At 35.7% G+C, this 23,887-nt stretch overlaps 1 protein-coding gene across 1 annotated transcript; it reads left to right on the top strand.

The window, feature by feature from the left end:
• The first annotated feature begins 18,960 nt into the window (after nucleotides 1–18,960).
• On the top strand, nucleotides 18,961–22,673 carry LOC116257231 (TMV resistance protein N-like). The gene is made up of 5 exons (XM_031633838.1): nucleotides 18,961–19,184; nucleotides 19,356–19,610; nucleotides 19,719–19,849; nucleotides 20,009–20,466; nucleotides 22,407–22,673. Exons 1-5 carry the CDS (start codon nucleotides 18,961–18,963, stop codon nucleotides 22,671–22,673), a joined length of 1,335 nt encoding a protein of 444 aa, XP_031489698.1.
• The last annotated feature ends 1,214 nt before the right edge of the window (nucleotides 22,674–23,887 follow it).

The raw sequence follows: 23,887 nt of genomic DNA, 5'->3' as shown, positions 1-23,887 counted from the left end.
TCTCTCCTTGACAGCAAATCTGCTAAGCCATTTTTGTCTGTTGTTAGTAATTCAATATCAAAATCAAATAATTTGATGTCATTGACTAAACATCTGATTTCTTTTTTTTACAATTGAATCTTCTAATTTTGCAGAAAACCAAAATTTTACTTGCGTATTGCCTGTTCTAACTATGAAATGTGTACAACATAAATTTCAAAATATAACAATGCATAATATAATGTCTTTAATTCTTTCCAATTTATTTCCCATTTGATCTTATTATCCTTAAAGCTTCTTGAGTGATATCTGCATAAGTACTCTCATTTAGAATTCTGATGTCTATATTTTAGTATGGATCCATAGCTTTTGTCTGATGCATCTGTCTCAATTATCCATATAAATTCTTTTGTTTCATCTAGAAAATCTAACTTTGGCAGGTTTTTACAAAGGGTTCGTATTTTTTGTATAATTTTTTATCTTTATCATTCCAATTTTTTTCAATATTTTTCTTAAGTTTTTGTTGTAATGGTAGACAATATTATGCTAGGTTTGGTATATATTCTCTTACTTGATTTACTAATAGTAAGAATGCTTGAAGTTTGTTTTTAGTATCCAAATATTCATGGATTCCTATTTTGGAAATGATATGGTTTTGCATTTTTATTCCTACTTTCTTTTCATACGTAATAAAATCTAATAAAAGTTTATGAAGTTCTTCAAAAGTGTGACTGTATAATAGTATATAATCTATATAGATAACATAGTTCCTTAAGGTGCTAAATTGTTTATCCATAAAAGCTTGATATCTTCTTGGTGCATTTTTATATCCAAATGGTAATACATTCCGTTCATAAAATCCATTGGGTACTGTGAATGCTGTTAATTTTTTACTATCATCTTCTAGTTTCAAATGGTAGAAACCGCTCTTGCAATCAAATTTACTGAAATAATTATATCTTGAAATGTGTTTTAGTTTTAAGATTTTGTTGGGTATTGGGTAGTTATAAGTTTTGGTTTTTGCATTCAAGTTTCTATAATCTATTACCATTGTTGTTTTTCCTCTTTTTTGTTCACTATGTTTATTAACAATAAATGCTGGGCCATTGTGTCTTGATTCTGATTTTTGTATATATCTTCTTCTGAAAGCTCAGTTATATGCATTTCAAACTCTTTTAAATTGTCTGGAACATATTTTAATGGTGCTTGTTGTACATTCATGTCTTCATTTGTTAATTCTATTTTTACATATGTTTTATGTTTTTCCCAGAATTTTAGTGGATTTTCTGAGTATAGTTCTTCTAGTTCTTTTTCTATTAATCTTTATTGATTTATCTCGAATATTTCATATCCTATTATGTTAACTTGTTTTATTTCAATCCGCTGGGTTACATGGCTGTCTCCTTTAATCCATGTTGTGTCTTGTTTGATTATATTTTGGACTATTAATGATGGTACCTTGTGTTTGCAGGGTGTTGATAGTGTTAAATATTTATTTGTTAGGGTTAATGGTAAGTATCTGTTAAGAAATTCTTGTCTTAATATCATATTTTTGTCTTGTAATTCATTATAGACACATATTTCCCCTATTACTAGTACTTTATCCCATATTTTGATTTTTATGTTTTTAGCTTTTCATTTTAATATGTTATCTTCTCCATTGAATCCTTTGATTAATAGTTTTGTTTTTTCTCATTTTTCCTTAGGTAGACAATTTTCTTTACAGAGATTTATTTGTGTATCTGTGCACCAGTGTCTATAGAGTAGTGTAGTATCTTGAAGAGACAACTTTGAGCATGATGCATGATGTCAATGCCAACCAGCCTTTGGATGGAGGCCTTTCATACTACTGCCCCATCATAAATCAACTACCCATTAGTATTTTGGAAAATAAGTATCCTTATTATATTCTTTTTTATCAACATCCTACGTATAATGACCTTCATGTGTTCGGTTGTGTTTGTTATGCTTACATACATTCTTCTTTGAGAAATAAGTTTTAGGAGCTTTAAAGTGCAAGTTTGTCAGATACGCTGACGAGTGTAAGGGATATAGATGTTATGATCTTAGCAGCAAGAGAACACGAACTTCACAAAATGTGGTATTTGAAGAGCATGATTTTGATAAGAAATGCAACCCCATTGATTCAGTTTCGCTGCAGAAAGAAATCTAAAACTTGTGGTTGAATTCAAAACTTTTTTCGAGAGAAAGTCAATCATGCACATCATCTTGTCCTCTTGTAAATGTGCAGGCAGAAACAGTTCAATTCAGTGATGATTGTAATTTAGATCTACCCGAGCTGAATGATGGTTCTCATGTAGAACAAGCTGCTCCTCAATGGTTTTCTGGTTTTGTCTATCATAGAACAGATCAAGACACAAGTCATGAAGGAATCAGAGACTCTATATGAAGATCAGAGCACATTCACCATCCCATTGATCGTTGGGTTAGTTATAAAAATTTTTCTTTGGATTTTCAATCGTTCATGGCTCAAACTACTAAACATAAAGAACTTGTTTCTTACAATCAAACCTCCAAAATTCGTCACTTGGTAGAAGCTATGAATGAAGAGATGGAGGCACTCTATGAATGCAATACTTGAAAAATTGTTCCAAGGCCTCAAGGGAAGAATGTAGTTAGAAACAAGTGGGTTTATAAAGTCAAACACAAACCAGATGGATGTATTGATAGATATAAAGCGAGGTTGACAGGTAGAGGTTTTACACCATAGTTTGGACAAGACTATGACTAGACCTTCAGTCTAGTGGTGAAAATGTGCACAATTCGCATCGTCATCTCGTTGGTAGTTGATCATGCTTGGAAGCTTAGCCAATTGGATGTTAAAAAAGAATTCTTGCATGGAGACTTGAAAGAAGAGGTATACACAAAACAACTAGGGTATATAGAGAAAGGCGTTAGAAATTGGGTATTAGGCATCACAAGTTCCTTTATGGTTTAAAGCAAGCTTCTCAGTCATGGTTGATTGTTTTTCTCAACAAATTCAACAATGTGGTTTCCATATAAGTACTCTTGACTATTCTCTCTTTATTTATCAAAGCAAGAACATCTCTACTTGGCTTCTCATATATGATGATGATATTGTTATCACTGAAAATTGTGACAGCCATTTGTGAAGTAAAATTTTTTTTGGTGAAGAGCTTTAAAATAAAAGGTTTAGGAGAGTTAAGATATTTTCTTGGTTCGGAGGTTGGCAGACAAGATACTTTGACATTGGAAAAGTAGAAATACACTTTGGATTTTTTGACCATGATAAGCATGATAAATTCCAGACCTGTTAATGCTCCTAGTGTGTTAAATCAAAAGTTGAATTTAGAAAAAGGAAATCTATATCATGATCCTACAAGGTTTCACAATATTGTTGGCATGTTACAATATCTTACCTTCACTCGGCCAGATATTGTATATTCTATGAATCAAGTGTCACAATTTATGCAAGCTCCTAGAAGCAATCATATGGATGTTGTTAAACGAATCTTACGGTATCTGAAAGGCACAATTGGAGATGGCCTTGTTTATTGCGAGAGTGACTCTTCTTGTAATAGGTATGATCTAATCACTTACATAGATGCAGGCTGGGCATGAGATCTAGATGAGAGGAGATCATTTCTAGGCTATTGTATTTTTGTTGGAATAAATCTCAATACTTGGAGTAGTAAAAAACAAAAGGCCATAGCCTGATCTAGTACGGAAGCTGAATATAGGTCTATGGTAGTATGGACCGCCGAAGCTACATGGTGAGAAATTACTGGGTGAACTAGGAGAGCCTATTATTTGATCATCCTTATTATGTGACCATCAAAGTGCCATCAAAATAGCTTTTAATCCCATTCTTCATAGTAGGACAAAGAACATTGAGATTGATCAGCACTTCATTCGTCAAAAGGTCGATGACAAGAAGATTGAACCATGGTACATTTGCACTGATAATCAAGTTGCTCATTTGTTTACAAAGGGTTTAACTAGTCATCAATTTTGCTTTCTCAAGAGCAAGTTGTGAATGATAAAAGGAACATGCACAACTAGAGGGAGGATGTCAAAGGATGACTTGGTCTAGACCAAAACCCGTTAGGAATATGTGTTTTATTTCTCACGTGCCTTTATGTTTCATTAATGGCATATGAAATAATTTTGTATATCCTTTTGGTTTATTATTTTGGGCTTGTATCTAACTTGAGATAATAAAATTCTAGGGTTGATACTACACACAATTATCACAGTCTTCTTCCTTATTTTCTGCAAGGCTAAACTATGATGAATATCAAGGCTGATATACTAAAAACTAACAAATCATGCCAATATGAGATCAAAGGGATCATGATTGCTCTTGTCACAACTAGACCCATTAGTGGTCACACATATCAACACAATTAAATGACATAGATCAACTATGGTTGTGTAGCATGGAAATTACATGCAATGTGATCTTAAGGTACCTATTTTCAACTCGGCCAACCTTATAGATATCACATCCAAATGAATTCAGAGTGAACTGAAAAGAATTGTATTTTATAACAAAAGACAGACATGTCTATACCAAAAGTATTCAAGTACAAGCTTCCACTCAAACTGATAAGTCCTAGAAAGGCAAAACACCCATATGAGCAATATACTCATGAAAGACCTTGGGTAAAACACCTTGACTAAGCAGATCCACAATCATAGAGTTCGTACCAATGTGTTCAATAGACATTTGACTACTATGAATTCTTCCTTTAAGAACAAGATACTTAATGTCAATGTATTTTGACTTTGATGAACTCCAGTTGTTATTGGAATATAGGAGTACAGAGTTATTTTTAAAATATAACTTTAGTAGTCTTTCTATTCCATCTAGAATATGCATCCTAGTGACAAAATTTGAGAGTCATATTCCATGATTAGATGCAAGGAGTGTCTGTTTGCAATTCCCCCATGATATTGCTCCTCTAGCCAACAGATAGACATAGCTTGATGCGAATCTTTGATGTCTTGGCATCCAGTAAAATTGGAATCAGAATACCAAACTATCTCCAAATGATCTGATTTCCTATATGTGAGCACATAATCTTTTGTCTTTTGCAGATATCGCATATCTGGTTTGGTTGCTTTCCAATGATCCAGTTCTGGATTGCTCAAATAACTACCTAACATCCCCACATTGAATGCAATATCTGGTTGTCTAAACATTTGAATATACATAACACTCCTAATTGTTGAGGCATAGGGAATCTTTTGCATTTCCTTTACCTCAAATAGTTTTTGGGGCAGCAGTTGAGACTGAATTTGTCTTCGTTAGCAAAAAGAGTATCACTTGACTTGCAATCCTTCATGCCGAATCTTTCTAGAACTTTATCGATATAGCTCTTCTATGATAGTCCAAGAATACATCGAGACGATCTCAATGTATCTGAATTTTTAATACAAAAAGGCGATACCAAGATCTTTCATTTCAAATTTCTTTCATAGAAACTTCTTAATATTGTGCAATAAGCTTATATCGTCACTAGCAAGTAGTATATCATTGACATACAATACCAGAAATATAAATTTAACTCTACAAAATTTATGGTATACACATTCATCAACCAAATTTACCTCAAAGCCAAATGGGATAATAACTTCATGAAATTTATGATACTATTGGCTGGAAGCTTACTTAAGACCATATATAGATTTCTTTAATTTGCAAACCATGTCTTTTGCATCTCCTACTTCAAAGTTTCAGGTTACATCATATAGATTATTTCATCAATGTCTCCAGAAACACCGTCTTTATGTCTATTTTTGATAAAGTTCTAGATCAAAATGAGTTACTAGTCTTATGATTACTCTAAAAAAGCCCTACAAAAAAACTAGAGAGAAGGTTTCTTTGTAGTCTATGAATTCTTTTTGAGTAAAGCCTTTAGCAACAAAACTAAAGCATTTCAAATATTGAAAAAAAATGACTTATGAATAAGGTCATAAAACTTATAACACCAGGATCTTTCAAAATATCTAACAAAGTAGTGGCTAACTGTTCTAGCATCCAATTTTCATTCGTTAGGTTTATATTATCTAGCTTTAGGTGGACATCCCCAAACATAAAAATGTTTCATACTAGGCATTCTTTCCAGTCCACATTTCATAAGGGGTTTTACGTGATGCTTTGGTTGGTATGCTATTCAATATATATTAGTTGCAATCTTTAGTGCTTCACCTCAAAGGGACTTAGGTAAGGTGGAATGTCTAATCACACTCCTTATCATGTCCTTAAGGATCCTATTTTGTAGCTCAGTCCATTTATCCTTTTGGCAGTTGTAACTAACTTTAAAATGGTTAAACTATAGTGGAAGAGATATAAGCACTAAATATACAAGCAAGTTTTAGACAACTCCAACTTAAGTGCTTTCAATTTTGAGACAAGATGAGATATTTCCAGTATGTACTAATGTTCTCTTTTCCTTGATATTTCTTTGAGAAAAGGTTTGCCAGGAGTGTACATGTCTCTGCTTTCTCATTCTTGCCAAAAGTCTTTTCTATTTCATCTAGGAACAGTTTGGCATTTACATCTTCAGATATGGCTTCCCTAAAAGTTTCTACAATTGCATGTTTCATGATCATGAGACTCATCCAATTGGAATGATGTCACTTCTTAAAGTTCCTTTTGTCCAAGGTAGAACCTTGATAGGTAAGGGCATGTGGCATTTCCTCTCTTAACGCAAAATCTGGATCCATGCATCCGAGAACTATCATTGCATTCTCTTTCCAGTTTTTTAAGTTTGAGCCACTCAACATGGGGATGGAATTGATTTGAGCATATATGGAAGCAAGATCAATATTAACTACGCAAGAAACAAAATAGTCAAACACAAGATCACCATCAATATTTGAACAATCATGCAAAAAGATTTAATTAAAAAATTCAAATGATGATGTAAACCCATCACAAAATGCCAAGTATAACATTGACATCCTATCTTTGGACAACAACATCAACTTCGAAGTGGTATTCCATATTTAGTAACAAATGTTGACAATCAACCCTGTGAGACAACAAAATTTGTCTTTGGAACGACTTGTTGTCCATATGAAAACCTCATAGATAGTCACATATTTATTACTGACATATGTTTGAATCTTTGCCAGACAGTAATCTTCCTTTGGGCTCGTCACTAACTGCATGAATGACATATGTTCACATCCCCAATTTTTTGTTTTTGTTTTTTGGAGTGTTCCAGAAAAATGATGTTTTATTTTGAAAATGAGAGAGAAAGGAACTCGCCCGTCAGTACAATGATTGATTATTCCCGACACCTTTACCAGGGGTAATCAATCTAAGGACTATGCTTATCCTTGATGCATTTCATTTTGGCTTAACCACCATTTTCATTTTAAATGCGGTGTTATGTTTGAAAAAATGTTGAAGATTTGATGTTTCAAACTTTTGATGAAGTTCTTGAAGAATCACTTGAGAGTGTAAAACATTTTGATTTGAGAAAATCTTAAATTTATAAATACCATTTGGATAGCTTGAGAATCACTTTTAAAGTGGATTTAGTGTTCTCTTAAGACTTTAAGTAAGTTTGAAATTTTGCTCTAATTCGGTTACTACCTAGTTAGAGCTTCATCTTATCTTGCTTAAGTTCTTTTGGAGAGGTGATTCTGATAATAAATGATATTAAGTGAGTGTTAATGCATGAATGCCTTAGTCCTATATAATTATAAGAGAATAATTCATTTATACCATAACATTCATCTAAGAACATTCCTACCATCTCATACATCTAGGTTTCTCGTTTTTGTTTATAAGATTGTCATAAATATTGTTATGATAAGAGAAAAGTTTTTGAAAATGGAATGAGGTTGTAGACCATCAAGTATGAATCCAATATTGGGTCAGTACTTGAGTTTTTGTCTTGGTGAAGTTGGTAAATAAAAAGATCTTGGGAGAAAAATATTCAAATATATATATATCTATGTGTGTGTGTGTGTATGTATATAAAAATTTGTAAGGGAAGATATTTGTCTTGAAAAGAGAAATAAAAGATTCTAGAAAGAGAAAATAGAACACATATATACATGTATTGATGAAAATTTGTAAAATAAAATGTGGAAACATAGAGAGAGAATGATGAAAGGAATCATCATGTGCATACATATGTATATAACATGTATATATATATATATATATATACATATATACATATATATATATATATATGCGTGTGTGTGTGTGTGTCTTCATGAGATTAGAAGTCAACAAATAACTTAAAATAACCGACTTCAAGTTTGATGTAGGCTGGACGGGAGCGTGGACTCATGCGAGAGCCTAAGCTAAGTCTTTCCAAAGCCATATTGGAAAGGGTTCTTCCAAAAATACTTTGAAAACCATGATTTCAAATATTTTTATATATGAACATAAAACATAATTATTTCATTTGTTACAAGGGAATATCTTCCACCGTTGGGTATGTAAGAAAATCGAACCACATGATAAGGTATTCATTAGGGTTCCTAATCAGATTATTAGAAAGAAAACTAATGCAAAATGACATGCAAATGGATATTAACATGTATATATTCGTGAGGGTTTTTTCCGGGTTGGACAAGCCTCAACCTCAAAAATTAGCATAAGAATAAAGAGAACATCTCAAACCACACTCTCATTTATACCGTGCATTCACATATAAATGGAAAATGAAACAAATATGCATGGATAATATCTTAAAACAAAGCAATATTCAAAGAAAGAGAGAGAACATGATTTAACCATAAAATGAAATATTATCTCATCTTCTCATGCTCCTCGTGCACTCGAGCATAGCTTCTTGATTCTAAAATAGAGATTTGAAAACTATCTCATAAGACCATGGGGAAATGAGGATGAGAGCAAATAAGGAAACCGAAATAACACAACATTCAAAAAAAGAACATGTTCCAATCATAAAATGAAATGTCACTTAACCTTCTCATGCTTCAAGTGCACTCAAGAATAGCTTTTTGACTCTAAAAAGGAGATTTTAAAGCTATCTTGTATGGCCATGTGGAGATGAAGAAGACAAAAAATGGGGAAACCAAAACAAGTACAAGAAGGAGAGAACATGCAAGCGCAAAATGAAATATCATCTCATTTTCTCAAGCTCCCGGTGCACTCGAATATAGCTTATTGACTCTAAAATAGAGATTTGAGAGCTATCACCTACGGCCATGGAGATATGAAGATGAGAGAAACAATGGAAAGAATGGAGTGAAATGTTGATTACATATCTCTAATGAGAATGATTTTAGGAAAAAATGGCCACTCTTGCTTTGAATGATCCTAGATTTACCTCGAATGAAGCTCCAAGATGATAAGGAGGAGGCTTCCAAGAGATCTTTTGTACTCCCTTGAAGAGTTGTAGCTTGATGAAGCTTGCTCCCAAAGTTGGAGAAGAAGAATAAGAATGAGAATAAAGAAGAAAAAAATGGAGGAAGAGAGTTAAAAACTCTAAGTCTTCAAGTAAGAATGCACTATAGTTTCTCCAAGGGCTAGCTCATGCCCAATAGGGAGGATGATGGGGGGTTTTTATAGAGAGTTTTGGAGCCAAAACTCAAAATTTGATTTTTTTAATTTCACAACATTTTCATATGAATTTCAAATAATTTTGAATTACTTTCAATTTTTTTTAAAAGAAACAGGTTTGAAATGAGTATGATTGGCCATTAGACCTGCAAATCTCTTTTTGAGGTGTAGGCAAGGCTAATGCCCACTTAAAATGCTTATAAAATGTTTAAAAAAGTCCTCTAACAGTTAATTTTTGAAGAAAAATGGGGCCTGCGCACTAGGCAGGCCTCGGAAGGCATCTCGACAGTTTTTGCGCGCAGCGCGTTGCCATGCGAGCACTGGGAACAATCACGCATAAGGCGAAGTGCTGAAAGCAACCGTGCGATCTCGTGGTCACGTGTTGCCCGACACAAAGTCAGGCATTGCATGACACACGTCACACGTGCTTGTCACCCTCGGTCACACGGACCTTTTTTAAAAAAAAATTAATAAAATGATACAAAATAAACAAGGCTGTTTATAAAATAAAAATTATTATTTTGTTATTAAAAAACAGTTTCTTTTTGTTACAAATAGGTGGTTGACTTCATTTTAAATCCGATTTGGGTTCAATTGGTTGTCGACTCGTTCTAGCACGCGACTCAGACTTAAAAACATGTTTTGGAGTGAGAATGGGACCTTAAAACAAAGGGAAGGTCCGTGCACGCGGGATGCTCAAATTTTGTCGTTTCGAACTAGATTTGAATTTTGGGTTTAAAATGCTTGTTTTGGATCTGAACTTAGGTTTTGGATCTAATTTAGATTCAAAAATTTGATTTGGATTTAAATCTCACATCTAAAGCTGAGTTTTGTGTTTTGGTGAAAGAACATAAAAATTTGGGGTGATTACACCAAGTCACGAGTCGAGAACAGCAAAGTTGAGTCCCAAGTCACTAGGACTTAAAACATTGACATAATTAAGCAACACATGATGCATTTCAAAGACTATACCAACAACTTGAAACAACCAGTAGACACATGGACTTGATCAGATTTTTTCTATCACAAGCATTAACTAAAGGCACCAAAAATAAAGCATCACGCAATCAAACCAACTAGACATAATGAGCACTATACTGGAAAACATTAAGGAGAATGAGAAATGCTTGCCGACTGTTACTCTTGGAGAAAAATCAAATCCATCATAGGCTAGACTAAAGGATAACATCCAAACAACCATAAACAACATGGCCATGGATCCAAGGCCATAGATCATGCATCACACCAAACTCCAACCACCAATCTACGCAGACTGAATTGGTCCCTAGGAACCCCCGAAAGGGCTGCCGTCCAATGGGTACACGAAAGTGATGAAGTTGCTTGGAGGATCAATCAGAATGTTAATGAAGTTTTTGTTAGCACACAAAGAGGAAGGGAGAAACCAGAGCAGAGGATATACACTCTGCGTATTACTTCATTAACTGAAGTTGGTGCCCCTCATTTGATTCAATGAGTAATGATTCCATTATATAGATGGAAGAATCAGAGGGACCACTGAATGATGTCAAGAATAGAAAAAGAGAATTCGATTATATACAAAACAGATGATGGTGATAGCTAACTTAATGTTGTTATGCTACAGCATGCGTTCTGTTTCAGGAACCTTCTCTAACACTCCCTTTTTAAGTTAGCCATCTTACTACTGAGATTTTTAAATGTGACAGTTCATGGAACGTTTCCTTTTCAAGTGGCTTGGTGAATATGTCGGCCAGCTGCTGGTTACTCTTCACATGCATAGTTCTAATTTTTCCTGCTTGAACTTTCTCTCTAATGAAGTGGCAGTCCACTTCTATATGATTTGTACGTTCATGGAAGAATGGGTTGGTGCTTGTGTATATTGTTGCGTTATTATCACTCCAAAGTTTCATGGTCTCACTGTGCTTGATTCATAAATCATTCAAGATATACTTGAACTAAGTTAGCTCGTATGCTGCCAGTGCTATTACATGCTATTCAGCTTCCATGCTTGAGCGCTCTACTACATTCTGCTACTTGCTCCTCCACGAAACCAAATGGTTTTCAATAAATCAACAGCAACCCGAAATTGACCTATGGTCTAAAGGGTCTTGTGCCCAATCAAAGTCTGCACATCCGATTATCTTGAGTTTCTGATCTCTCCTCATAATCAGTCCTTTGTTCATTGTTCTCTTTATATATATGAGCACTCTGTGTGCAGCCACTAAATGGGGTTTTCTTGGCTGATGCATATGGCTGATTTGGCTTATTGCATATTGTATGTCTGGTCAGGTTACTATTAGGTGGATTAGTCTACCGAACAATCTCTGATAGCTGCCAACATTCTCAACTGTCACCTTTTTGTTTTGTGGTTTTACATTATATTCATAGATATGGATGCTTCATTGGCATTCATCATGCCAACTTCATACAGTCCAATAAGTAGTTCTTTTGATGAATGAGAAGTCTCATAATGAGTAAGTTATCTCTAGGGAAGTATTGCAGGTTGCAAGATTTTAATCTCAAAAACTGGTCTAATCTTTCTTTAATTTTTTTGATGAACTGATCATCATTGCTTGTAATCACATTGTCATCAACTTACACTGCAACAACAGTGATTTCTTTTCTTTCATATGAACAAACAAAGAGTGATCTGGACTGTTTTTCTTAAAACCCATTTGAATCAGTGCTCCACTCAACTTTGCAAACCATGCTCTAGGGGGGCAGTTTTAGTCCATACAACAACTTTTTCAGCTTGCAAACAACATTAGGAACACCATTGATTTGCAGCCCTGGAGGTATATCCATGTAGATTTCCTCTCTCAAGTCACCATGGAGAAACATGTTCTTATTATCAGGTTGATGCACCTTCCAATTTTTGGTAGCACCTATAGACAGGAAAATCCGAATCGTGTTCATCTTGGTCACCGGGGAAAATATCTCCTAAAAGTCAACTCCTTCGTTCTGGGTATGCCCCAGCGCCACAAGTTGTGCCTTGTGACTTCCATCACTATTTTACTTACTTTTGAATATCCACTGGCCTTCGACCATGCTTTCCATCTAGTAGATAGACAATGTTCCATGTTCCTTTTTTTTAATGTCTTTAGCTCATCATGTATTGTGTTTCTTCGTTCATGTTTGGAGACAACTTCAACAAAGTTTTGAGGATCTATTTGAGAATAAATCTGGCAAGATATAAAACATAACTGGAAGATATACTTTGTTTTGTTTCATCAATCAAATGGACTGCATAGGCATAAAAATCATTGAGACTTGCTGGTGGTCTTACGGTTTTGGATCTGCATATGGGTGGCTGTGGTATGCTTCTTTCTTCAGCAAGTTTAGGCTGCATCAGTTCAGTATTTTCAACTAGTTGATGACAATGCTCAATGTGCTCTGGATGGCAGACAGGAAACTCATTGATACTCAACATTGTTAGTGGCATGCCTTCAAACTTCCCCTGCTTAGGATATTCTTGAATCTAACAATCTACATCAAAATAAGGTTACATTCAATAAATTTTATATCTTGAGAGAAATAAAACTTCTTAGTGTTTGCACTGAAGCACTTGTATTCCTTCCTTGTTGAAGGATATCCCAAAAATGTGCATTAGACAACTCTCTTGCCTAGCTTATGGCATTTGTCTTCAAGTATATGAACGTAGCAGGTGCAGCCGAACACTTGTAGGTGAATCAATGAGGGCTTCCTGTTATAGACTATTTCAAACGGAGCTCAGTTATTGAGTTTTTTTGTCCAGAGTTTGATTTACCAAATAGCAGGTGCTCGACACAACTTCCGGCCAGAATTCAAAGGGTACTTTCATGTGGAACATGAGAGATCTATCGTTATTTTTTTGCTCACATGACATTTGTTAGTGGCGTTGTTACACATGTAGTTTGATGCAATATTCCATGATTAGCTAGATATTCTTGGAGTTTTGAATCAAGATATTCTCCACCTTTGTTTGATCTTACTATTTTTATAAGGAGATTGAACTGAGAGTAAATTTATGGAACTGCTTGACGCAACATGTAACTTCACTTTTCTTGGTAAGGAAGTATAACCATGACATTCTTGATTTGTCATCCATAAACAAAACAAAATATCTATAACCAGAGTGTGAAGTTTTGGGGGCTAGTCCCCATACATCTTAGTGTACCAGTTCAAAGCAACATTTACTGCTTATTTCGGATTCTGTAAATGGTGATCATGCCATCTTAGAAAATTAGCATGCTTCACACTATATTGATTCTAACTGCAAGGCTGGAAACATGGCTTTAAGAGGTTGACTTAAGGGATGACCCATGCAGTAACGCTAGAGGAACCCCTCAACCTTATTTGCTGTTGCAGAGAATGCTTGCCATGGCCTTAGGTTAATGGTGCACACCCCACCATGCCATTCTCCTTCACCAAACTTCCTCTGTGTGTGGAGGTCCTATTCTTTTCCAAAAATAAGATGCTGTAGTTTAATTCCTTGGTGAGCTTGTTCACTGAGAGCAGGTTAGCAGTAAGTTTTGGAACAAGTAAAAGCATTACTCATACAACCTTTATCTATTAAGCTAATCTGAACAACACCTGTTACTAAGGTCTTGGAACCATCAGCCACCCGAACAAGTGGGGCAATACACGGTTGTAGTTCACTCAAAAGTTGACCATTACATGTCATGTGATGGGTAGCTCTACTACCAACACCCAACCGTTCGCAGGAAATGAGGCGGACAGAGCAAGAGTCCACTTACTTGAATCTCCTTGCCATCAGCCTTAGATCCATCAGATAACATTAAATTCATCTACTGGGTCATTTGACAAAGAAGCTTAGAAAGTTCTGAAATATTGTTCTTTGCTTCTTTTAGTAGCTTGGTCAGATTTGGATTCCATTCTGGCTTGCCCTAGATATTCGAGCAGTTGTCTTTATTGTGTCCTAGCTTTTTGCATTATGTGCATCTTGGACGACCACCAGATGTAGTAAAATCCTTTTCCACATTTCTTGCCATGTTCTTATTCACACTTTTTGACAAATGATTGTGATAAGATTCAGAGATTTTAAGCACAACTTTATCTTGGTTGTTTTTTTGATTAATGGACTGCTTAGATGTATCAACCATGATGTTGCGTCAGGTCTCCTCCCTTTGAATCATGGCAGACACCATGCTAACAGATGGGAGAGGATAGATCATCAAAACATAGCTTCACAGGGTATCAAACTGACTGAGCCCTGCTAGGATCTTAATGACTTTGTCTTCTTTAGTCTCTGAAATAGAACATCAATATTTGCAATGGGAGGTCAATGTTTGGGCCAGTTCATCCCACCTCGACCGAGAGATATAGTTCATGCCATTCAAGGGAGTTGTGGTAATCTTCAATGAAGGATTTGGCTCTTGAATGAACGTCTTTCTAGGAGCGCTGCTTGTTTGCTGGATGTAGTGTTGTTTCAACTGAGGCCGGTGACGCCAGGATTCCCAACGAATCAGATGGGCTCTAATACCACTGTTAGCATGCATAGAGGAAGAGAGAAACGAGAGCAGAGGATATACACTCTGTGCATTACTTCATTAATTGAAGATGAGTGCCCCTCTTTTGATACTAATGATTCCCTTATATAGATGGAAGAATCAGAATGGACCACTAAATGGTGTGAAGAACAGAAAAAGGGAATTCGGGTACAAATGATGGTGATAGTTAACTTAATCTTGTTATGCTAGTGCATGACTTCTGTTTCAGAAACCTTCTCCAACAGTTTTCTCTTAAAATGTTGATGAAATTTTGGATGTTATGCTAGCTTTTGAGAGGTTTATCAGGCAATAGTTTTGCACTATGGAAAGGACAAGCTGATGTGGGTAGGAAAATGTATTTCTGATCTCAGGAGGAGAGACATCTGTGAACATAGATAGATGGGATCGTTGAAGAAAGGAAATAGCTCTAGAGGAATGATGTCATTCCTCGGGCCAAGGGTGCTCGTATATGGCTCTGGAGAACAGGTTGACGATTATTGATTGAATGAAAAGTTTTGGGTTTTAGACTCCAAACAGATGCTACCTTATTTGTATGGTATAGAGGAAAGTATAAGCCAAATAAGATGGAAGAAGCAACAAGTGATTGGAGGTTTATTGAACAAAAATTTGATCTGAAGTGCAAAATTTCTCCACCAAATTCTCTTTCCAATGCTATTACAGAATGGTGGTGAAGTAGATTCCAAATTAAGTGGATGTATCGCTGCCAAAGGGCATGTTTCCCTATGGTGGTCAAGAAATTATGGCAGTTCAGAAATGAAATCACCTTCAGGCTACCATTGATAATTTGAAATTTTGTCTTTCAAAAACCCTATATCATACATTCTTGACTGCTAAGCGGGATGAGAAGTGAAGAAATGATTAGATTGAAAAGGAGCCTGCCCCAGTTCTTAGTCCAAATTCCAATGCTTTTCCCATCACCAGTTCCCTTTGAATAAGGTGGCTTACTTCCTCCCACGCCCACACCAAACCCTTCCAAGCCCATGATGCCTGAGGTCTTTTAGTGATGGTCCATAAACTGCCATGATTCAGATATTTTCTAGCACAAGGAGGTTCCCAAGTATTATTGACTGTCTACGCTCAAAGAACAAGAAAAACAAGATAAGCTCCATTACACAAACTGAATAGGGGAGAGAATTGGTGGCCCTGTCTCAACCTATCCTCTTCATGCCCATTCAACACTATAGCAACGGAGGAGGAGGTAGAAAAACAAGACATTCTGTCAACACAAACCTTGTTAAAACCCAAAAAACACAAAAGTTTCTTCAGTGAAGACCAAGTAACCCTATCAAAATCCTTCAAAATATCTAATTTTAAGAGGACCAACTAACCACTTTATATCTGCAAAGCTGTTAATAATCTCATGAACTGGACCTTGTTCTTTACCAAATGAACCACCTAAAATAGGTTTCATTCTTTCAGCCATAATTTTGTAGATACAGTTGCACAATGCTATAGGGCAAAAATCCCTAATGTTGACAACACATTAACTTAGGCATGAGGAAAATATTCGCTTTATTAACATGACTGATGAGTTTTCCAGATCTGAAAAAATGTCGACTGCTGCAAACACATCTTAATTAATGATATGCCAATTTTTTTTTGTAAAACTCTACCTCAATGCCATCAGGGCGTGGGGACTTTTCTTTCATAAACGTAGTTTTCCTAACTTCTTCACGATTGAGAGGCTTGCATAAAATCTCATTTTCAACATAAAAATAATCATCATCAAGATTACCAAGAAGAGTCACTATGGTCATTGTAGCTTAATAATTCCTCAAAAAACTGCTGACTGCCTAAGGGAATATCTCTCAAGGTTTCCATCTTCACCCCATTCACTTCAACTATTCCTTGAAGATCGATGCTGAATGAAGAGGGGAATGATAGGTTTGTCGCTTGTTAGGCTTCAATAACCTTTCGATCACAGCGATGGAGAGTCTAAACTTGAAGAGTGATTTTATGAGAAACATACATTAAGTTAGTTGTTTTCTTACTTAGATAATGTTTTTTTTTTAATAGTAAAAAAATGAACGTTTCTCATAACATCAAAATTTGGGTTGTGTAAAGTTTACTTTTTTTACAAAAAAACTTGAACTAAAGCATGATTTATATTAAATTAGTGTTTATAAACACATAAGAATGTTTATATTTGTTCAAAACACCTTTTAACGTAAATTTAAGAAGTCTGGTTTTTATCTCTTATCCAAGTAGTCTGGTACCTAAAATATAGTCCATATATATATATATATATATATATATATATATATATATATATATATATATATATATATATATATATATATATATATCAACCACCTGTTTCTCTATTTATAAATTAACAGGGAGAACATATTTGCAAATGGTTGGGTTAGTATTGCTTTGATGCCTTTGTGTTAACACCCCAAATTTTTTTCACATCAAAATTGAAGCAATGTGAAAATTTCACAAAAGAATTGTGAAAATTGCAATTTCAAAGCCAATTTTGAACCTAAGCACAATTTGGATTCGAATAATGAATTTAACCCAGGACATGAATCCCCATGCAGGATTACGAGTCCAAATCCAATTGCAAAATTCAAATTTTGACTTAGATCCAAAAATTGGATCTAATTCCGTCTAGAATGCTATGTGGGACCCAGGTGTGGGCCCCACTTAGCCCGTGTGGTCAAGAGCCCCCCAGGGGCCATGGCCCCCCTCCATTTAAAACAAAAAAATAAATAAATAAATATTTTCTCTCAAATTAAATGAAGAAAAGTCATTTTCAAGGAGAAATGAATGAGAAACCTAGGAAAAGAGAGACATTTATGTCTCCCTCTCTTCTTTAACCAGGTCCTCCTTCAAGAAAAAAATCATTTTCAAGGAAGCAATTATTAGACTGGTCAAACTTACCTAACCTACTTAATCCAAGTAGGTTTGACCCGGGTGCAACCAAATGTGGTGCCAATTCCAGCTAGGTTCGGTCAGCACAGACTCAACACAGTCAAAACGTAAGTCTGTCTCATGATCCAATTAATGGACGAACATAGACTTTGACCGAACCAAACCCACTTTGACTAAACTCAGTCAAAGTACAATTTATCTCAATTAAGAGCTTTCTTGACTCAAATTTATCAAATTACCTCAAACAAAGTCAAACTACTCGCAAATGAGCTTTGACTTTGGTCAATTGGTCGAAATTGATCAATTTGGATAATTTTGCCCTTCTGTGGTCAAATTGAGATTAAAAGCCTAAATTGGTTTATGAAAGGCAAATAAACATTTGAACTTGACATTTATGAAAGTTACCTCCTGCATGCCAAGTAAACTTTTAAAACGCTGCCTGATCTGCAGCACAAAGTTGGAATTGAGTCAACTGTCAAGTCTCATCTCGGTGTCGTGTGGCAGGATTTTTTTTCTTTTCTCCATTTCTCTCTACAGATGTAGGCCTTGCGATGGCTCTCTTGCAGTTTTTCTTTTTTTTTTTTTCAATTGGGTCATCCTCATGCAGTCTATTGGACCTTGTTTGCTGATCACTGCTTCCAACCATCCAAATTTGCAATTTCGTAGGTATTTGGGGCAACTTTTCAGAAGCAACTTTGGGTGCACCTGAAACAGAGGATTTCTCCAACTGCTTTCATTTGTGGAGAGGAAGATGCCTCTCTATTCTTCAAGCCGAAAGAGGGTTAGGGAGGAAAAAGCTGGGCCTTCTAGGGTTACTTCTTCTTCTAATGGTGGTGGCTTTAATTTCAATGTGTTTTTGAGTTTCAGAGGCAAAGACACAAGAGGCCGCTTCACCAGCCATCTCTACAAGGAGATGAACCAACGCTGTATATCTACCTTCTTCGACAGTGTGGGCCTCCAAAAGGGTGAAAGGATCAGCGAGATCTTGGGATACATGAAGGCATCCCAGGTTATCATGTCCATCTTGTCAAAGAACTAGCCAAATGGAAATGGTGTCTGCTCGAGGCTGCCAAGATGCTGGAAATTCACGAAGCTGATAAGGAGAATAAGTGGATTATACCTGTCTTTCTTGATGTTTCTCCTTCTGACATCAAAGAAGATAGTGGATCATTTCAAGTTTTTATTACAGAAAACCAGAAGAAGGTTAATTTGGACAGGGAACAGGCTAAAAAGTATAGATGCGTCTTGAGATCGATAGGGCCAATTGCTGGATACTCTCTCATAACTGACGCAAATGGGTATGCAATAAGCATGTGCCTCTGTTTATGTGTGTTTGTCAGAAAGAGCAAATAAAATGGAGAAGCATCCTTACCTTATTTGTTTGCTTCACATGAGAAGGTCTCTGTAATAATCTGTGGGTGTTTTATGGCTGACTCTTACCATATAGAATATCACTTGGCTGCATGCAGGGATGAAGCAAGACTATGCACCATGATATGTGACCGGATTTCGAGCATATTGAAGCAGGTACTGCTTGGTGTGCAACCTATTGGGATTGATTCTCAAATAAATGAGGTGATGATTAGGTTGGAAGGAGAAACCAATGGCATTAACATAGTTGGAATTTGTGGAAAAGGTGGCATTGGGAAGACAGCGATTGCAGTGACCATCTTTGATAAGCTCTCTCATGAATTCAGATACACCAGCTTCATCTCAGACATCAGGTAAGAAGCCAAGAAGCACAATGGGATTTGCTTGCTACAAGCCAAGCTCATTTCTGATATCTCAAAAGAGACAAGTGTGGTTATAGACACGGTTAATAATGGAATTAGTGCGATCAGACGAAAATTTGGATGCAAGAAAGTGCTCATAGTTCTAGATGACATTGATGACACTAAACAACTTGATGCATTGGTAGATGACCAAGTACATGTAAAACGAGAGCATGTATTTGGTGCAGGAAGTAAGATTATTATCACTACAAGGAACAGAGCCCCACTGATTGCTCATGGTTTAGAAATTTACTACCCCAAGGAGCTAAAATATCCTCAGTCACTTAAATTATTTTGTCTCCATGCCTTTAAAGTTAGCCCACCAACACCATAATTTCTTGGCTTGTCAGAGAAGGTTGTCAAAGTTGCAGGAGGCCTGCCATTAGCTCTAAAAGTATTTGGGTCACATTTTTCCTCAATAAATAGAGTTAGAGAAGTATGGGAGGTTGAGTTGGGAAAATTGCAAAGACATTCACATCAAAAAGTTCTTGAAAGACTTAAAATATGCTATGATGGGTTGGAGCTTACACAGAAGTATGTATTTTTAGATGTAGCATGTTTCCTCATTGGGTCAAGTAAAGAGGAAGCATTATTCTTCTGGGAAGATCACTATGCTGCAGATAGTGCAATTAATGCTCTTGAAAGCAAGTCTCTTCTCACCATGGATGTTGATAATCGGTTCAGAATGCATGGGCGAATTCAGGATATGGGAAGATGGATAGTTAAAGAAGCAGGCGATCTCAATCCACACATGTACAGCAGACTTTGGGATAGGGATGATGTATCTAAGGTATTGGAGGATGCAAAGGTAAGGCCTGAATTTGTTCTTATTACATTTCTATCATGGTGTTGACATTGTAACTAATTATCTCTGACTCTCTTGGTGTCTTACTCAAGCTTAGGTAATAGAGGAGCAATTTTAGTTTACTGATGTCAATTTGGTCCAGACCCCACAATTTGGTCTAATGGCCTTTGTTCATTAGCCTTGAACCAAACCGTTTACCTTGTGATTAGGACATTGTCTTTCCACATTATTTTCCACTCAAGTCAATCCATAGTGTTACTATTCTGCAAGCTCTTTGAATCCTGCTTAATTTGTTATCACATCTTCTGCTCTTTAACTTTTGCCTTCATAGTTAATCGTGATTCATTCTTTTTTACTTAGACTTTAGGTCCTCATTGAATTTTTGGTTCTTACACCATGAGAATTATGGTATCTTTTTAATAATTGAGTGTAATCTTCAGAAGTTAGTAGCCCCCAAATGGATGCCAATATTGCTGCAAGTTATGCCACTATTTGTGTGGTAGTGTCTACTATAACTGTAATAAGTGACAAATCTTGGCAATTGCTGTTTAATGAATTTTTCTTAGTGGTTCCTATTTTATCGGCTATTTTTCAAAACCGTCTTTTTCATTTCGAGTTTTCCAAATCCAGCCTTGGACACACCCATCCTTTTATACATCCAAGATGGCTTAAGGTAAGAAGTTAACATGGGATTGTAAATAGAGCAGAAGGATACCTTCGCCGTCAACTGTAACCTAACACATAAGATGAGTTTTTTGCATATGTGAAACTTTCTGAAGACTAACCATATAATTTGCATGTTCAAAAAAATTCACCATTGTTATATAAAATTATTTCTTTTTGCATGTATATATAATTTCGTAAGCCAAAAAATTGGACTAATTATTTTGAGAATCCTATACAATATAAAAATATTATTAAAGTTGATTGTGATGTTGTTTTGGGTATCAGCACTATTTAGTCAGCACTATTTAGTTAGTTTGGTGAAGAAAAACTCGTTTATAACCTTTTCTGTTAAATTTTATGTATAATCAGGTCATCCCTATCCTTTATTTATGAATTGTCTTTAAGGGCAAAACTGTCGGTTGATTAGATTTTCCAACTTAATATACCTTTACCAAAGTTCATGGATAAAAATCTGTGGATTTTAATCCATAGATTGATTACCAAGAGATAATTGTTCATAGTGTCTAGCGTATGATTGGCAGAGATTAAAATCCTTAAAATATTGTCTACTGTCTGATGGTATTGAATTAAAATCCATAGACAAAAAAAAAAAAAAATCTGTTGCAAAGCTTGGCCTACACGGTAAGCTTTGAGTGGTGCTAATTATTAAAAGCTAACTATTGAAGCAGGAGGTCGCTTGATTTATGTACCATTTCTTCTATTGTTTCTGGTTTAAAGGCAGGTTCTATTGTTTCTGGTTTAACGGCCCACCAAGTTTAGAAGAAAAGGAAAGACTGATTCTGATAAATGTCATAGATTCAAAAAACACGTTTCTCACTTGACTGCATATTTCTAGAATGATTTTCTTGGCTGCTAAGGTGGTGGAACGTCCTCAAGGATCAGATACTGGACTCTTGAAAGAACAACGATAAACTGATTCTGAAGTATGTTTTATCATTTCCAAATTTCGTATATTAACTTCAAGCAAGAAAAGAAAGGAGGAAAGCAATTAATACTGAAGACCAAGCCATCGAGTCTTGTGAACCTGTTCAGCAGCTGAGAGCACGTTTCAAACATTGAGCCTTGTGAACATGCCAAGGAGGAGGCTGCGGTGGAAGGGTGAGCTGCTCTAGAGGGGCACTCAAATGGCGGTTAAAGAGATGAAACTACTGTGGATGCTGCAGTTGATGCGGATGTTGCAGTGAAGTGGTGCAATGAAATTCTTGTTGCAGGAGAAAAAATGAGATGCACCCACAGTAAACTTTTCTATCCAAAAGCAAGCTACAGAACGAAAGCAGGGCACTCTGAGCAAGTGTGTAGAGGAAGCATGGACAAGTGCAATGAAGGCCAATCCAGGGCAGTCGCTCCTGGGAATCCCTCAGGAAGACAAAGCCAGAGCACGGGTAAGGCAGGCACATGACAAGAATAGAGAGCAAGCCTGTCTTGAATTTCCAGAAGGCACAGAACTGCAGCATGAGCACCAAAGTTCACTGCTCGGAAAGCTTCTTCGTGACTTACAGCGGAGCCACAAGGAAAGTGGATGATAGATTTGGAAAACTTGAGAAGGGTATAAACTCTGGAACTCGAGTAATAGGATGAGGAGCATTATGGAAAATTTTCCTATTGTTATCCAGCCTATGCATTGTCTGGTAGAAATCTCCACCATAATTTTAAGAAAATCAGATGACAAACAAGAACTTACTGTTTAATTGTTTGGCTAACGAACTCCAGCAACATAACCACATGTCAGGCTTATTCTGATTAGTCCATGCCCCAGCAAGAATATACTTCGCATATGTGTTCGCACCCCACCTCTTTCTCAAAGGGGGTCGAAATGTGAATCAGCAAAATTCTTTTAAAACTGAGGTTTTGAAGAAAAATTTTTAAGAAAAAGGGATCCGCCCGTTAGTATGAGGTCCAACCGTTTCTGCCGCCTTTAACAGGGGTAATTGGACCAAGCACTAAGGATCACTTGGATCATGTACGAGTTATTGATGCAAATCCTTTGTGCTTGTGCATTGAGATTTTGGATTCAAGAACCAAAATTCATTTTGAATAAGTGATTTGAACTTGTTTTCAAAATGAATTTGAAGATTGGAGAGTTTTCAAGTTAATTTAAAAACCTTTGTTTTGGTGTCATTTGATTTGCAATCAACAATTCTTGAGGATTTTGAAGATTTGAGATTGAGTTCTTTGTAGTGAACTCAATATGATGAGTTGAAATGATGATCAAATTTTGGGAAAATAGCTAAGTTTCCTTAGCAAACAAAGTTGATTTTGAGTTCTTCTTTTGATAGAACATAGGTTCCAAATTGTTAGAAAACATATTGTTTTCTAAACATATTTTGGCCAAGATTGTGAATGCATTACTTGTGTTTTCTTTTCAAATTAAGTGAAGTTTACAAATTCTTGTTGCAATATGACTTGGTCACTTTTTGCAACTCAAAGTTGAATCACTTAACTTCTTAAGAATGTGCACGTGGTGATATTGACTTTAAGTGAAAGTGAATGCATGAAAGGAGAAGGAAAACTATATGAAACATTCATTTTTCTCTCTCTCATAATCTCTTAAGATTCATTCATTGCAATCACATATCATACAATATATGCATGAAAATTGATTTTTATTAAAAAATGTAGGACTTTCTCTAAATGTATTTATTATATTGTCAAGCACATGAATTAGTGATGTAGTCCATAAGCTTGAGTCATGGATGACAAATTCAAAACAATTAAGAATTAGGGAAATGAGGATGAA

Source organism: Nymphaea colorata, chromosome 7 (genome assembly GCF_008831285.2).
Source record: "Nymphaea colorata isolate Beijing-Zhang1983 chromosome 7, ASM883128v2, whole genome shotgun sequence".
NCBI lineage: Eukaryota > Viridiplantae > Streptophyta > Magnoliopsida > Nymphaeales > Nymphaeaceae > Nymphaea > Nymphaea colorata.
The sequence above is the reverse complement of the archived record's forward strand: the minus strand, read 5'-3'. Positions and strand labels throughout refer to the sequence as shown.

What these genes read in the sequence shown, in the direction of transcription:
- LOC116257231 (XM_031633838.1), top strand. Translation starts at nt 18,961, where the DNA reads ATGCTGGAAATTCACGAAGCTGATAAGGAGAATAAGTGGATTATACCT. An exon ending in CTCATAACTGACGCAAATGG is followed by an intron (nt 19,185 to 19,355) that starts GTATGCAATAAG and finishes GGCTGCATGCAG; the next exon opens with GGATGAAGCAAGACTATGCA. An exon ending in AGCTTCATCTCAGACATCAG is followed by an intron (nt 19,611 to 19,718) that starts GTAAGAAGCCAA and finishes TAATGGAATTAG; the next exon opens with TGCGATCAGACGAAAATTTG.